The sequence below is a fragment of the Lissotriton helveticus genome, chromosome 5_1, assembly GCF_964261635.1.
Source record: "Lissotriton helveticus chromosome 5_1, aLisHel1.1, whole genome shotgun sequence".
Taxonomy (NCBI): domain Eukaryota; kingdom Metazoa; phylum Chordata; class Amphibia; order Caudata; family Salamandridae; genus Lissotriton; species Lissotriton helveticus.
The window spans coordinates 668,252,230-668,268,221 of NC_136065.1; the positions used below are offsets into that span (position 1 = coordinate 668,252,230).

The 15,992-nt window shown below is 45.0% G+C and overlaps 1 protein-coding gene across 2 annotated transcripts in view; it reads right to left on the reverse strand.

Annotated features, from left to right (window-relative positions):
• PALD1 (phosphatase domain containing paladin 1) overlaps positions 1-15,992 on the reverse strand; it is a 975,161-nt gene that overhangs the window by 392,336 nt on the left and 566,833 nt on the right. For both annotated transcript variants that reach the window (XM_078643067.1, XM_078643068.1), the window contains exon 10: positions 12,450-12,554. In XM_078643067.1, the coding sequence (XP_078499193.1) occupies positions 12,450-12,554 (105 nt within the window). The remainder of the gene's footprint in view (positions 1-12,449; positions 12,555-15,992) is intronic.

Below are 15,992 nucleotides of genomic sequence, written 5' to 3' on the forward strand. Positions count from 1 at the left end.
GTATCTAAGATTATATAAGAGTCTGAAGAGGTTCATCATAATATCACATGAATGATGTCATCAGTGATGTGATCAGTAATGTCAAATGAGATGTCATCAGTGATGTCATCAGTGATGTCATTTGAGATGTCATCAGTGATGTCATCAGTGATGTCATTTGAGATGTCATCAGTGATGTCATCAGTGATGTCATTTGAGATGTCATCAGTGATGTCATCAGTGATGTCACTGACCATGTCATGAATGATGTAATATGTGACATGATCAGCAGTGGATTGCGGGTGCGTGATATATAGTTAGTACAACTAACTATATATGGAATTTCAATGGTTTTGTGTGAGTAAAATAAGGTTTTTTAAATGCTAATTCCTAACTATATATGGTCTATAACCTATGGTTTTTTCAGTGAATTTTCAAGGTTTTGTAAATGCTAATTCCTAACTATATATGGTCTATAACCTATGGTTTTTTCAGTGAATTTCAATGGTTTTTTAATAGCAAATATCATAAGCTGTCGATTGTCAAGTACGTGGTAAGAAAAAACATTTTCGTGTTTATGCACACTGATCTGCTTTCAATGCTGCCCCCCCCCCTCATTTCTATTAGGAGTACTCTCTCTTTGCAGATAGTGAAGGGTAGTTAACGCAGGCCTTTGCCCCCGTTGTAATCCGTCGTGCCTGCTTCTCTCTCCATTTGATTGATTGTTATCCAAGCATTTACTGTTTTAGAATTGGTTCTCTTTGGTTCATTCTCTATTTACAAACAAGCACAGAGTGGCAATACTCTGTTTAGTCTTTGCAGATAGCGAAAAATCGTGTAAAAAAACAAAAGGAATCGAGCAAAATCAGTAGGCCACTAATGGGATCTCTTTTTGACCTCGCTAAAATAGAAACATTAGGAACAACCTGTTGAAAATAGCAATGTGTATGTACATAAGCGGCGTTCATTTGTGTTCACAGTACCCCTTGTTGATTGTTTGAATCGAGCATTGAATTGCTCGAAGTTGGTTCTCTTAAGGATCTTCTCTGCCTGCAAACGGGGAAGAATAGGAATATTCTCTCTCCCTTTGCAGATAGTGAAGGGTAGGTAACGCAAACCTTTAACACGTCGTGCCTATTTCGTTCCTCATTGATTGATTGTTTGCCCGAACATTGACTGTTTGGGAATTGGTTCTTTTTGGAGGTATTCCCTGTTTGCAAATAAACGTAGGAAAATCTTTGCAAGTAGTGAAAGGGTAGGTAATGCGGACCTTTGTCCCCCGTTGTAATCTGTCATGCCTATCTACTCCCCACTGATTGATGCACCTGTTTCACCCGGACCATTTACTAGAGATAGGTCATCTGGCCCGACCAGAGAGCACCCCTAGTGAAAAGGACATATGCAATAATAACGAAGTGATCACTGTATCCTGTTAACAGAAACTTTAGCATGAAACAACCTGGAAAGAAAGGAATAGGAAAACGAAAATCAGTAGGCCACTGATGAACTTTTTATTAAATAACAAACAAAGAAACGATAACAATACGTAATGATAAAACCTATTATTGTCCTAGAAACAAGAAACGTTAGAAGTAAGCCCGTAATAAGAAACCTGAAAACAGTAAGAGAAACCAAGTGTGACATTGCAACGGCCACAAGGCAACGAGGCTTCATCGCCCCTCACTGCCCCAAAACGTGTCTGTCCCACCGCCTGCCACGGCCAAATAACGGCAAACTGGGAAAGATACAAGTCAGCAGACATCCGCCCCATTCTGGAAACTTCCAAAGTGCAACAGGTTTGCGGCTACGCCCAGCCGGAAGCAACACATATAAGGCGGGTCCTGCTGCCAACCGTCGGCAGAAGATCATCACGTAGGGTGTAGCCGGAGGAAAGGCCGAGGCCAATGGGACCCGGCCAGGGGGATTGCTAAGACAACCCTGGAGAGTTGCAAGGGGGGGAATGTCTGTGTCCTCGACCCTCCCCTCTCTCTCCCAGTCCGGCCACCATCAACCAGAGGCCGAGGCCGACGGGATCCGGCCGCGGTGGCGGTAACCCTGGAGAATTGCAGGTTCGACCCTCTCTCTCCCAGTCTGGGCCAGCATCCATGGAGGGCCTGGGAGTGGAGAGGCCACTGCACGAAAGGCCCAGGAGAGGCACCACACGCCAAGGCCTGCCCCACCGGATGAGCCAAGGAACCCGTTTATGGGGCCAGAGCAAAGGGCGTCCGGCCGCCATCCACCGGAGGTCCGGCCCAAAGACGGACGGGACATTTCTTCTTTCTTTTATAATGGCTGTGACAACACTGGGCGTGCACTGGGAGGGAGAGACGGTGCGAACAGGCCTCTCCCGCCTCCCCAGGTGGAGGCTTCCCAGCTGCACCCTCAGCGCTCCAGGCGCCCGGAAAAGGGTTCTTCCACTGTGGCGATGCTGCAACGTCTCGCCCGGCAGGGTGGAGCCCGTCCGCTCATTTGACCCCGCGATCGCCGGTAGCTACCGAACTCTCAAAATGGCGGTCGACCTGGCAAGAGCGGGCCCAGCATAAAGAAATGGCCCGGTCACTGGTTGACTCCACCACCGTAGTCCTCCACGACCTTGAAGATTCTAGAGGAGCCGCGGGAGTCCCCGACCCCCGCAGACACCCCCGATGGGGAATGACTGCCATGATCGCCCGTGGAGTGACGAAACTGTAGCCGCGGGACGTCGGCGCTCCCATGCTGGCGCCAGCCTCAGTTTGAATGACTAGAATCCTGCAGACCACAGTTCGGATCAGTTCCGGTGAAAGCACAGTGTGACCCGGTAGGAAAAATTGTTGCACCCCCTCCCCTTTTTGACTGATGGTTCAAACCACCGATCCTTTCCTTTGCCCTTTTAACGGAACTTTGGACTGCCTCCCCCCCCCCCCCGGGGCGCCCCACGCCGTTATTCGGAGGGCGGCAACTTACTGGACATCACCTTGGTGCCATCCACATTTCAGCGCGTTCTGCTGCCTTGGAACTATTTGCACAACAGACCGCTACTGACGACCCACCCCCCGGGACGCCCCACGCCGGATACCCAAATCAGTGCGGCACCCAGGCAACATCCCCTGGGTGCCGTCCAGAAATCTGGACGTTGTGCTGCCTTGGGACTATTCGCACAACCGACCGCTACTGACCATTGTTCCTTCTTTTTCCCTAAAAATGTTTAAATGTTTTTACTGTTTTTGTTTTGTTGTATATATTTATAAGTTATTAAAGTTTTATAATCCTACTACTTTGTTGGAGTGCTATATATTTTTAATGTGACACATAATTGTAAAAACTTTGATGTACAAAGAGTCATCCCTGGAATCTTCCGCTTCAGGCTCGGTCCCCTCCCCAATCACAATACAGGATGGTTTTCAGATAGTAGGAACGCGTGTGGTGTGACGGATCTCATCGGGTGTGGGCCTTGATCTACTATAACTCCTTTGAAGAGGGGTGATTCTTTACAGCTGGGGCCATAACCTACATCTGCAGGGCTAGCTGATAGCCTGGGACCGGCCTGGACAATCGGACACAGAGGAAGAGGAGTGTCAGAGGGTGCGGTAGTGAATAGGGCGAAAGGGAGGTGTCGGGCGGGCACAGAGTGTGATTCTCAGGGAAGAGCAGCGCAGATGGGGGGAGGTTTATTGCCCATGCATAAGACAGAGAGCGGGGGTGACCAGTGCCTGGGGGAGATGCTTGCGAGGGTGGGGAGCCATGCTACGGATCGACAGCGTGCAGAGAGTGGGTCTGGTCAAGGCATCTAAAATGGCTGCCGTGCACGACAAAAGTGTGGCATTTGAAAAAAGGCAAGATGGCGCAGACAATGTTTTTCAACACTTCCTGATTTCCTTAGAATCGAACGTTAACAGACGTTGGGGCATATTACCAAAGTTAAGCGATATTTATCCCTAACGATGCTTAGCAACGAATTTTTTACCGCTAAGCATCGTCAGAAATTATCGCAGATAAACCTTGCTATTATCAAGGTTTATCGCAAATGCGATAAAAAACGGCCGCAATGCATGAATATCGCTGAAAAGTCAGCGATATTCATGCATTACCGAGCTAATGCTCTTAGCCATGTTATCCACCTCCCATTGGATAACATGGCTAAGAACTGCTCAGGGCAGGTGTTACTTTTTGGAGATATTCGTGCTTAGCGCGAATATCTCCAAAAGTTGGTAATAGGAGATAGCGATGTTAACGACTGTTTCCAGTCGCTAACATCTTGGCATGCCCACTTTGCATGTCATTAGTGATAAATATCACTGACATGCAAAGTGGGGCCCAAGATGGTCGCTATCTCCTACTAGCGGTCGCTAACTGGTGTTAGCGACAGCTAGGTAATACGGAGATAATTTTATCTCCGCTTTCTTTGCTTTTAAAGCCAAAAAAGCGGAGATAAACCCCCTTGATAATATGCCCCGTTATCTCTCCCACACTACCGGTCCCCCTGGGCTTAAACGCCGAGATGGTAGGGACTGCATCCCGTGGAGATAGGCCGAGACGTCACTCAGCAGAAAAAAAAGTTTAAAAAAAGTCTATAAACATACAATAAGTTAAAAGTCAATCATTCTTCTTTCCTTGTAGTACGCTCCCCAGTCCGCTTCCCGTTACGCTAACCGGGCGCACCCCGCCAAAAAAACGATTTTTTTTTTTTTTTTGCCCCGCGGAGCCCTTTTAAAGCCTCCACATCAAACCTATGGGGTCAGGGAGGATCTACTATGCCCCCTTATGGTCATTTGCCCCTTCGCTTTGGCCTCCTCTTGTCTCTCGATCCTACCGAGAGACAAGATGGTGGCCGCTACGGACTGTTTGGAATGTTTACAGACGCCGGAGAACCAATCAGCTTCGCTTCACAAAGCTCCATAACGCGAAAAGTACGCGAAGTGGAGCGCTGCCCGGAGCGCTGTTACAGATATATATCTTTTTTTGAACGTTAATTTCTCAAAATCCACTGGAGCACATATATTGAGACCTAGCAAAGGCACATCGGGCTACCAGTCCCTACAATTTTGCCAAGTTTCGTGCAAATCCATTGAGCCGTTCGATTATTTATTTATTTATTTTTTTGCCCCGCGGGGCCCTTTTAAAACCTCCACATCAAACCTAGGGGGTCAGGGAGGATCTACTATGCCCCCTTATGGTCATTTGCCCCTTCGCTTTGCCCTCCTCTTGTCTCTCGATCCTACCGAGAGACAAGATGGCGGCCGCTACGGACTGTTTGGAATGTTTACAGACGCCGGAGAACCAATCAGCTTCGCTTCACAAAGCTCCGTAACGCGAAAAGTACGCGTAGCGGAGCGCTGCCCGGTGCGCTGTTACAGATATATATCTTTTTTTGAACGTTAATTTCTCAAAATCCACTGGAGCACATATATTGAGACCTAGCAAAGGCACATCGGGCTACCAGTCCCGACAATTTTGCCAAGTTTCGTGCAAATCCATTCAGCCGTTCGGGCTAAAAGTGAGGCCAACCGCCCTATGGAAATTAACATTGGAAAAACGCGTTTTGGGACCCCCCTTTTTTCTCGGCCCCCCCTTGACGAACCCCCCCCCCCCCAAATTTTCAGGGGCTGCTCAGAAACAAAATGTGCCATTTTCCTGAAAATTTCAGCCAATTCCGTCCACAAACGCCAAAGTTATTAGACATAGAATTTTCAAAAATCCCATACAGAAAAAATCCTAACTATATATACCTACTGGCGACCGCCAGTAGGTAATATATATATATATATATATATATATATATATATATATATATATCATCAATCGGCAGTACGTAAAATGTACATTATAGGGTAATGTTAGATCATTGGGACAAAAGTAGAAAGTACATGGCTGCTAGCGTCTTAGCCACAACATTTTAGTATGTCTTCAATTTTTAATTTGCAAAGTGTACCCGAAATTTACATCACTTATATACATGACGTTTTTATTTGTCCTTTTTCCTAATTTCTGTTGTGCTCAATTTTAAAACAACAGCTATTGAATTTGAAATTGTTATTAATATATATTTATACAGATATTATTAACTATTGCATTTTTCTGGACAATGTTACATTATTTTTCAATTTTGTCTACCTACAAAAGTACCATGATTTATGCTGCTTGGCAGGAAAGTTTAAGACAGCACAATAGTCTGTCTTCATGGTCATTTGTTGCACTAGCACTTGAAATGGGAGAGTAACTAGTAGTCATGTCATGTGATCAAGGGCTGCATTCCCCGAAACGCGTCATGGCGACATTTGCACTGAAATAAACCTGCATTTGCACTCAGCAATTGGAGTCCATTTCCTTCAAGTTCCAGATCGAGGATCTTTTACAGATGGGAACATTATAAATATATTTGGCCTGAGGGAAAGCTGGCAACCAGGCAGTTTGACTTTCAAGGGATTGAATACCACAGACCCGCCTCAAGATCAGGCCAGGCAAGTGGGCGCTGCCAGCTGACAGTCCGTGACTTCATGGAGGATTGTGGTGACTGCATCGTCGATCCATGGCCCAGCTTGATATCTGGAATTGTGGCTTGGACGTAGGGGACTCGGGGAGCCCATGGATACGCAATTATGGGGCGCTCTCAAAGCATTACCCCCCCTTGTTTGGTTGGCATAGCAGCGCTCATTGTGAGCAGAAATCTGTCCCGCTGGTGGAACATACCATAACAGTGCATGCTGGATATAGGAGTCTTCATTAAAGGATCACAGCTAAGAAACCATTTGGGACGAGCTTCACTCCCGCCAATGAGAGAGCCAATATGATATTTAAAGGAGGGAGGTGGGACAACCCTGAGCTACCGGCATCTGAAGAAGGCGAGTGACGCCGAAATGCATCGGGCCTAAATAGCTGTGATTAAATGGTCTCCCAGATTCCCCCCCCGACGCGTTTCGGATTGTGATGAGCCTTGATCACAGGCGAGCTTAATCTCTGATTACCAACGTGACTTCTTGATTTTTAAAGAGTCCCAGTCCACGTAGATGTTTCGTGGCCTTAAAGTCATACCAACATAAGAGTGTGCATTCAGATTTTAAACTACAGGATTAATTCCATTTTCCTTTTCGTTTACAGGTACTGCAGTAATTAGTAACATTCTTTCCAATTTGAGGAAATCTCTTCAGTTTTGTGTAGTTGTTACTTGTAGGTGTCTGGCTTGCACAGAACATGTCCTATAAAGTGGCAATTTTTCCTCAAACTAGTCACATGTTGATATGAGTTTATCCTCCTGCAAATATACCCTTGCTTAAAAGAGCTATGCAAATTACCAGATAACTGCATTTCACAGTAAAAGCTTAATTTTATGACATTTCCATACATTTTTGAAAAATGTTGCAAAAAAGTATTAGACATTATGAGAACGCAGAAAAAAGGGGAGAGAGATTGTAGATTTCAGTTTTTAAAAAGTGCATATAGCATCATATATTTGAAAACACATTTCATACAAGACAGTTGGAACAGCACTGTAGGCATACAATGCGGTGGCAACCCAAGGGGGCTTTGTGCACTAGTGTTAGTGAAGCAAAGAGTGACGGCGCGAGTGACAAGTGGGTGAATACAGCGAAGGACGCAAGGTGACAATGTGACAAAAACACAATTTATACAAAGGCAATGGTCCGTCCTCAATCAATGAGTGATGATTATTTGCTTTAGGAACCAAATTTGATGGTGTGCCATGAGTCGCACTGTGGAAAGGTCGACGGAGTTTCGATCTTATTTATTCAGATCTTCATCAGGACCGGGTTGCCAGTTCGGAAAGTGTGAGGCTCAAGAAGGCAGGCAGGAATTCAAAGTGATAGGAAGGTACGGTGAAACTGTATGAAGTGACCTCAAGGGTCCACGGGGTAATTAATTAGGCTGGGCGGCGTCCATAGCCGGAGTTTAATTTAGGTCCTGAAGAAACGCTACTGATCACTAGGTCATACATAGCATGAAACATGTCGACCGTGTGTTAGGTTACACTGGCACATTAAAGCCCCCTATGTAACTCACAAACCCTTTGTTTTTTTTAGCATACCAGGGGCACCACAATAATAAATTACCCACCAGTGGATACCCCTAGGTAGTTTAATCCTTTCCTGCACGCATCACACCACCACCTTTCTTTGGATCCCTTCCCGCTCCCCCCCCCCCACCCTCACACTCGCACTCACTAAACGGCGTCTCTCTTTAAAAGATCTCCATGGAAGAGACCCTACAGGGGGCCCGTCGGGCATTGCAGCGCCGGCCCGACGAGGAGCTAAAAAAGCCTGATGATGAAGCATGACATCCTTCAGGGAGTGTGAGGGCGACTAAGAGGCAAGATCTGGCCCTCCCCTTCGGATTGGATCCTTGAAACTAGGGATGAAAATCTGCCTCTTTTCTCTCTTTCACCCTCTTTTTCTTACCTCTCATCTATTTTAGTCTTTCCCTTCTCTTTCAAATTCGCTGACATACAGGCACCCTTTAGCATCGAACAGTGCCCTCTTTGATTTAACTGGCATTTGAGGAGCACGGGCACTGTACCTCAACAAGCTCCCGGTCCCCCCTCTCTTTGTTAACTCTGTGTTCAAAGAGGTACATTGGTTAAGTCACCCTGGATCTTTGCAAGCCTCGATGGGCAATAACTGTAGATGTTCTGATTGGATGGGGACCAGTGGATAAGCAGCAATATATATTTTTTTAACTCATTCCTCGGTAGCTGATAACCAAGATATGTCACAGATACTCCACTTACCTTCCTACTTTTTTCCTCCACTTCCTACATAGGATGAGCTGCAGCAAACTACATCAATTTGTTACTTGATAATGTGGGCGTAGTAAAGGTAACTGGTACCTGAAGAAGTTAAATTGAATAGGACGCAACGTAGAGGCCCCCTTTCATATGAGGCACCATCAGTATAGTAAGAGCATTCACACGTAAATAGAGAAATGGATAAAGTGCACCAATGATGATTAGGACAACTCCCTTCCTGTTGCAGCAGCTGGCCACCTTGTTGGAGTGTCTCAAAATATGGTTCTTGGGTCACCCCCTCGGTCGTGTTGTGCCTCATACTGTGGCTGCACTGTTGTTAACAACTATAGCTCAGGACATATCTAAATTGACTAAGTATGTAAGTATTTTAACCGCATGCGTGCGGCCGCTATTTTCGCGCTGTGCAGCTTTTTGCGAAAAGCCGCATTACAAGACGAGCTGAGCTCGTCATGAGCATGCGAGCGGCACAACTCATGACGAGCTCAGCTCGTCATGCGCATGGAAGGGGTTAAAGTATGTAAGTTTTCTTACTCTCTGCCTTCACAAATCACTTTGACTTGTGTTGCACCCAGCCTCTTTGCTCCCTAAATCTCTTTATGGAGAACCATAATATTGTATTCTAACTACCACTCATCGAACAAAACCCTGTACGGATCCAACTGATGCACGATTACCGAACTGCAATCTTTTCTATAATGTGGATGGTTCTTGATGAAGCAACCTTAGTGCTGGTTTTGCTTTTAAACCATACACAACATTGTTGATAGTTCAGGGTTGTCCAAGTGCATGCTGCTCAACTACTAAACAGAATGCTCTTACAAGTGCTTGAATTTTTGCAACCAAATTGTTTTTTATCAATTTTCACTGATTTAAAATGGAGTTTAGCTCTTGTGGATGCAGCAGGGATTGTACAAATCTGTGACAACCCCAATCAAAACTGATCCCTATGTCACCCTGTGTTGTTAAGTGTGCTTCCAACCAATTTTCACAATATGAAGTGTCTATATGTAATGATTTTGCAGAGGGCTGCTAAGAATGCTGATTTGTCCTCTAACTCTGAAGTGTACTTTAGATCTCCCAAGCTTATACCCGTTTTACAGGATCTTGCAGAGATAAACGATCAGGCACTAGAGGGTGAAACGAGTGTTTGAATTAAACACGGATGCAGGAACTACCTTGGTGTGTTGTGGTGGGGCACGAATGTTAAAATGGTCGCCACCACATATACTGCTAACTCACCTAGCCCTTGTACAATGCTATTGCACGTTAGAAGAGATGGTATGATCTAGATCTGTGCATATTTGGTACTCATTGGTTTGCAACTCATTGCCCTCTAACTATGGCTTTCTTTGGAAATCTACTTTCACTGTTTCTTTGCTGATCTGAGCTGGTGGGCAAACACAGGTTTGTTTGGAGATAGTTACCCTGCGATTTGAATGAAGAGGTTTCTCGGTTCCTACCCAGCAGTATACTTCTGTCTAGCTCACTTTTCCATCTTTTGGTTTCATCCTCCCACCCTGGTGCCCCATCTAGTGGTTCAATGTGATATGGCAGAGAAAGGTATTCTCTTGACTGCCCTGGCAGCTTGTGCTATGAAGTCAATGGTTGGCTTGAATAGGGCTGCGGCGTCAAATTTGGCTTGGTACAAGTTAATTAAAATTCTAGGCATTGAGCATTTACACTAACCTGTTTCCTAATCGTTCCCTCTCTTTGAAGTTAGAGGATAGTCCACGAAGCCTTGAGAAGTGTTACAAGACTGTTGTTGGACAATGAGGAAGGTTTCCCACATCTAACACTATTTGGGAACAGGTCCTGGGCAGGCCTATTAAAGAAAATTTTGGGAATACTGTCAAAGAAAATCTGAAACTGTGATCATACAATGTCGATACAAGCACTTGCATTTTTAATTCTTGCACTGATTTTATTTTACATCAGTGTTTTTTCTTAAGCTGGATCTGTACCATAGCCCAATATGTTATGGATTCAAGAATCAACTGCTGATTTTATGCATCTTTCCTGGACGTGTCCATAGGTACAGGTGTATTGGAGACCAGTCTTGTCCACAACGGCTTTTGATCTCCATATGGCTCCCAAGATAATTTTTTATGCTATGTTCAAGCATATCAAAAGCAATTAGATGGCTGCCTGATCTTTCGTTACTTCCTGCCAAAATACAAGTGGCTATGTCATGGCTGCATTGGCCAGCTCCCAAGTTGACTGATCGGATTCTGAAAATGCCAATTGATGATGAATGGACGGAGGTTAATGTAATTCTTCAACATGTTATGCCCCATTCCAGGGACACGTGGGGCCATTTAAGAACACATTTGGCTTATATGATGGGGATGCTCTAATTGTTATCACATGTTAGTTCAATGTGATGCATGCTGTAGTTGTAAACCAGTTTGCTTCCAGGTCATCTGTGCTTTCCTCTGGAGGTATTGATGTAATTAATGTTTGTTGGATAAGTATAAATACAGATTTTTTTTAACCTACTAAATCTAATATGAGTGTCTCATAAGGGACAGTGTGGCACACTAAAGCTGATGACCATCCAATCTGTGTACAGAGCAGCAGCACACTGCTGAGTGAGGCACGCGCCTATCAATTAATTTGATTATCCATATTGTGTGATGTTTGAATATTAAAAGTCTGCGTCTCCCGAAGGATAAATCTGCACCCTAAAACCAGAAATGGTTGCCTTGTGGCTCTGCTGTCTATTACCTCTGATGTCAGATATCTTCAACTCTATCTGTAATGCGAATTTGGCTTTGTTATTTGATCTCAGGACCTGTAAATGCTGCATGGCTTGACAGGTAGGTCTCCTGTCTTGTGTGAAAACCTTTAAGTGATAGTCCCTGAATAGTTTGCTCTGGACATCTAATGCCAGTAAGAGAGAAAATAAGTGAAGAGCTTCTCTTTCTGAAAACAAAACCTGTGATTATTGGTTCCAATGTGTGAAGGTGAGATGTGGCTCTGCTGTCTGACTGTAGGATTATGAAAACCTACGGGCTAGCTCTTCTGCGTAATGCCTTAGCCTGTATGTTACGTTTCATGTATCTTCAGGACTTTCTGTGTATATGCCTCTGTGTACTCTGAGATGGAGCAGAGGGGGTCAAGCCCCTTTATAAAATTAAGACTAAGATGAATGCGTATTTTGTGCTCAACCCATATACTGAGATACCTCAATGATAAGCGCCGAAAGGAATGAACACAGCATGAATGAATCTATTTTATATCACTTTTACTTTAATTGTAATTATCAATAGTGAATCCCTTTCTCCAATGCAGTAATTACTTTAATTACTTATCTGCATCAACTTTCTCTGTGGGGAAAAATACCATGTCTCGTTTTCCAGCAGAAAAGTATGTTGATGAAACTCTTAACAGCTTGGCCAAAAGCATAGAAGCTTTTTCTTAACTAAACTACAACTGGTGCGTCTGTGCTCTCATCGGGCTTATTTAACCCTATGATGCCTGGACTGTAGGCCGCTCTCTTCTGTTTAAGAAAACAATCCCTGTATCAATGTTTGTTGTCCAGTCTTTCAATCACAAATACACAACCTGAAGCCTGTGTCCAGCACACCCCCTGTCTTCACCCATCTTGTGACATCAAAGAAGCTGCTAATTCTACACTCCTTGCAAAATATGCAAATGTATTAGGACTGTGGGTACATTTGCGGTACAGAAACACATATTTGGAAGGAGTTACTTCACACCATAGCCCTTGTAATACCTGGATCTGAAAATCCTCTCCAATGCCATCAAGCTTCTTCTTGTGCTCGTAGATAGCTTCCTTCATGTCATACATTTCTGAGCAGCAAGCAATGGCGCAATCCACCTGGTCAGCAGAAAGAGGTAAGACATTTAGCAAGAGATTTCTCACCTCACCTCCTTTTGTAGCGAACAGTGTAATGAATAACAATGTGAAAGCAAGAACGTGCTTAAATTGTGTTTAAAGAGTTTTTGTTAGGAGTCTGTCGAAGCACTGCTAAATGATGGGCAGCAAAATCCTACGGCTGTGCTGTCTCGATTTCAGTTTGAGCCTTTTCTTTCATCGCTCTACACTCCCTGATCTCCATCTTCCATACATTTCTCAAAGTTTTCCTGCTTTTTATTTTTCACACTTCTTCCATTTTGTGCATTTGTCTTTTGCTCTGGGTCAAAGTCTGATGATAAAAATTGTTTTCTAGGGCTCTAGAATGAGTACCGGTGGCTACCTCTGGCAACCACCATCACACTGCTACCACCAACCATCATTAGAGACTGCAACCTGCTACCACACACTGCTACCACCGACCATCATCAGAGACTGCAACCACCGTCACTCTGCTACCACCAACCATCATCAGTGACTGCAACCTGTAACCACTGTCACACTGCTACCACTAACCATCATCAGAGACTGCAACCACTAGCACACTGCTACCACCAACTATCATCAGAGACTGCAACCACCGTCACACTGCTACCACCAACCAACATCAGAGACTGCGACCACCGTCACACTGCTACCACCAACCAACATCAGAGACTGCGACCACCGTCACACTGCTACCACCAACCAACATCAGAGACTGCGACCACCGTCACACTGCTACCACCAACCAACATCAGAGACTGCAACCACCGTCACACTGCTACCACCAACCAACATCAGAGACTGCGACCACCGTCACACTGCTACCACCAACCAACATCAGAGACTGCGACCACCGTCACACTGCTACCACCAACCAACATCAGAGACTGCAACCACCGTCACACTGCTACCACCAACCATCATTAGAGACTGCAACCTGCTACCACAGACTGCTACCACCGACCATCATCAGAGACTGCAACCACCGTCACACTGCTACCACCAACCATCATCAGTGACTGCAACCTGTAACCACTGTCACACTGCTACCACCAACCATCATCAGAGACTGCAACCACTAGCACACTGCTACCACCAACTATCATCAGAGACTGCAACCACCGTCACACTGCTACCACCAACCAACATCAGAGACTGCGACCACCGTCACACTGCTACCACCAACCAACATCAGAGACTGCGACCACCGTCACACTGCTACCACCAACCAACATCAGAGACTGCGACCACCGTCACACTGCTACCACCAACCAACATCAGAGACTGCAACCACCGTCACACTGCTACCACCAACCAACATCAGAGACTGGGACCACCGTCACACTGCTCCCACCAACCATCATCAGAGACTCCAACCACCGTCACACTGCTACCACCAACCATCATCAGAGACTGCAACCACTGTCACACTGCTACCACCGACCATCATAAGAGACTGCAACCACCGTCACAGCTGCTACCACCAACCATCATCAGAGTCTGCAACCACCGTCACACTGCTACCACCAACCATCATCAAAGACTGAAACCTGCAAGCACCATCACACTGCTACCACCAACCATCATCAGGAACTGCAACCTGCAGGCACCGTCACACTGCTACCACCAACCATCATTAGAGACTACAACCTCTGTCACACTGCCAGCACCAACCATCATCAGAGACTGCAACCACTGCCACACTGCTACCACCAACCATCATCAAAGACTGCAACCTGCAACCACCGTCACACTGCTACCACCAACCATCATCAGAGCCTGCAACCACCGTCCCACTGCTACCACCAACCATCATCAGAGACTGCAACCACCATCACACTGCTACCACCAACCATCAACAGAGCCTGCAACCACCGTCACACTTCAACCACCAACCATCATCAGAGACTGCAACCTGCGACCACAGTCACACTGCTACCACCAACCATCATCAGAGACTGCAACCACCGTCACACTGCTACCACCAACCATCGTCAGAGACTGCAAACTGCAACCTCCGCCACACTGCTATCACCAACCATCCTCAGAGACTGCCACCTGCAACCACCATCACACTTTAGCCCCTAATTACATTGTAACTGTAGGTTAATGGAGTTGACATATCAGGGATGATTGAAAACTCGTTTCATTCATTGGAAAGGGAGAAATGAATTGGCTTTCGAGCTCAAATTTTTCGGAATCTTGGGATAGTTTGAGGTTTCACAATCTATCAAGACTGTATGTATTTTGGCATTCAAGTTCACAATTAAAGGGCCACGCTATCTAAAATACAGGCCACCCTCTCACATTGAAACATTCATTTGGAAAAGAAGCCAAATCATGATAAATACCAATATACATATTTCATTTCTGATCAATGCATTTAGCAATTTCAGCACTCATCTTTGTCGAATGAAAACATCTGTTCATAAATGAAGTTTCCCTGTATCCAGAGGGTGTATGGAAATCCCATCATTGTTGCAGAAAACATACATAGAGAAAGGTTTAAATTATGTACATCGTATTTCCCTTGCTCGGCTGCGGCGTGGCACAACCCACAAAGGAAAAGCACATTCCAAGGATCATATGGAGTTTTCATTTCTATTAAGTTAAGCTCGCTCAAGTTTCTCAGAGACTCCAGACATCTGAGTGGTTGCTAACCTCAAAGAATGGATTAATTCCCATCATTTCTGGAACCTCTGTCAGAGAGCATAATTCAGACCCTGCAGCCCCCACGGTGCAGGAGGGTCACAACCATTCAAGGGGGCACTGATTCAGCCAAATAGCAAAGAATATCTCTAAGATACATGAGAGGTGGGGACTCCTTATCATATTCTACAGGGGAACCCCGCCATTTTGTTTTATGCCGCTATTCTCTGCGGGTGATCAGCAGGACCAATTGAATCACTTGAATCTCAGCCAGTGAATCAATGCGTTGTGTGAACTGGGAAAAAAAAGTTAGACTGTCCCCTACAAAACAGCTTTGCTACAGCTGACCTATAGTATTAGAAATTCTAAAGCACTTTTTTTTGGGAGTTTCCACTACCATGTTTTAAAAAGCAAGTGGTTAAAATGTAGGTGGCTTTCACGGAATAACGCATAAAGGGTATTTTGTTGCTTGTGAACTGTTACAGAAAGGAAACGTTGTGGCAAATGTGGTCTTAAACATTGATTAATTTGAAGTTACATTGTCTCTTCTTTTTACTTTCTAGATGATTGCAATTTATTTTAATATACATAGAACCTACAGGAAAGGCATTTAACCACAACCGGAGCACAAGGGGTTAAATCCACGCAGTGAGATACACTTTCATTGAATAGGCCCATAAGAGTGTAATTGTGAACTGAAAAATATATATTTTTTTTAAACACCATATTGTTAAGACTGTCCTTGGTATTTGGAACTGTGTGCTATAC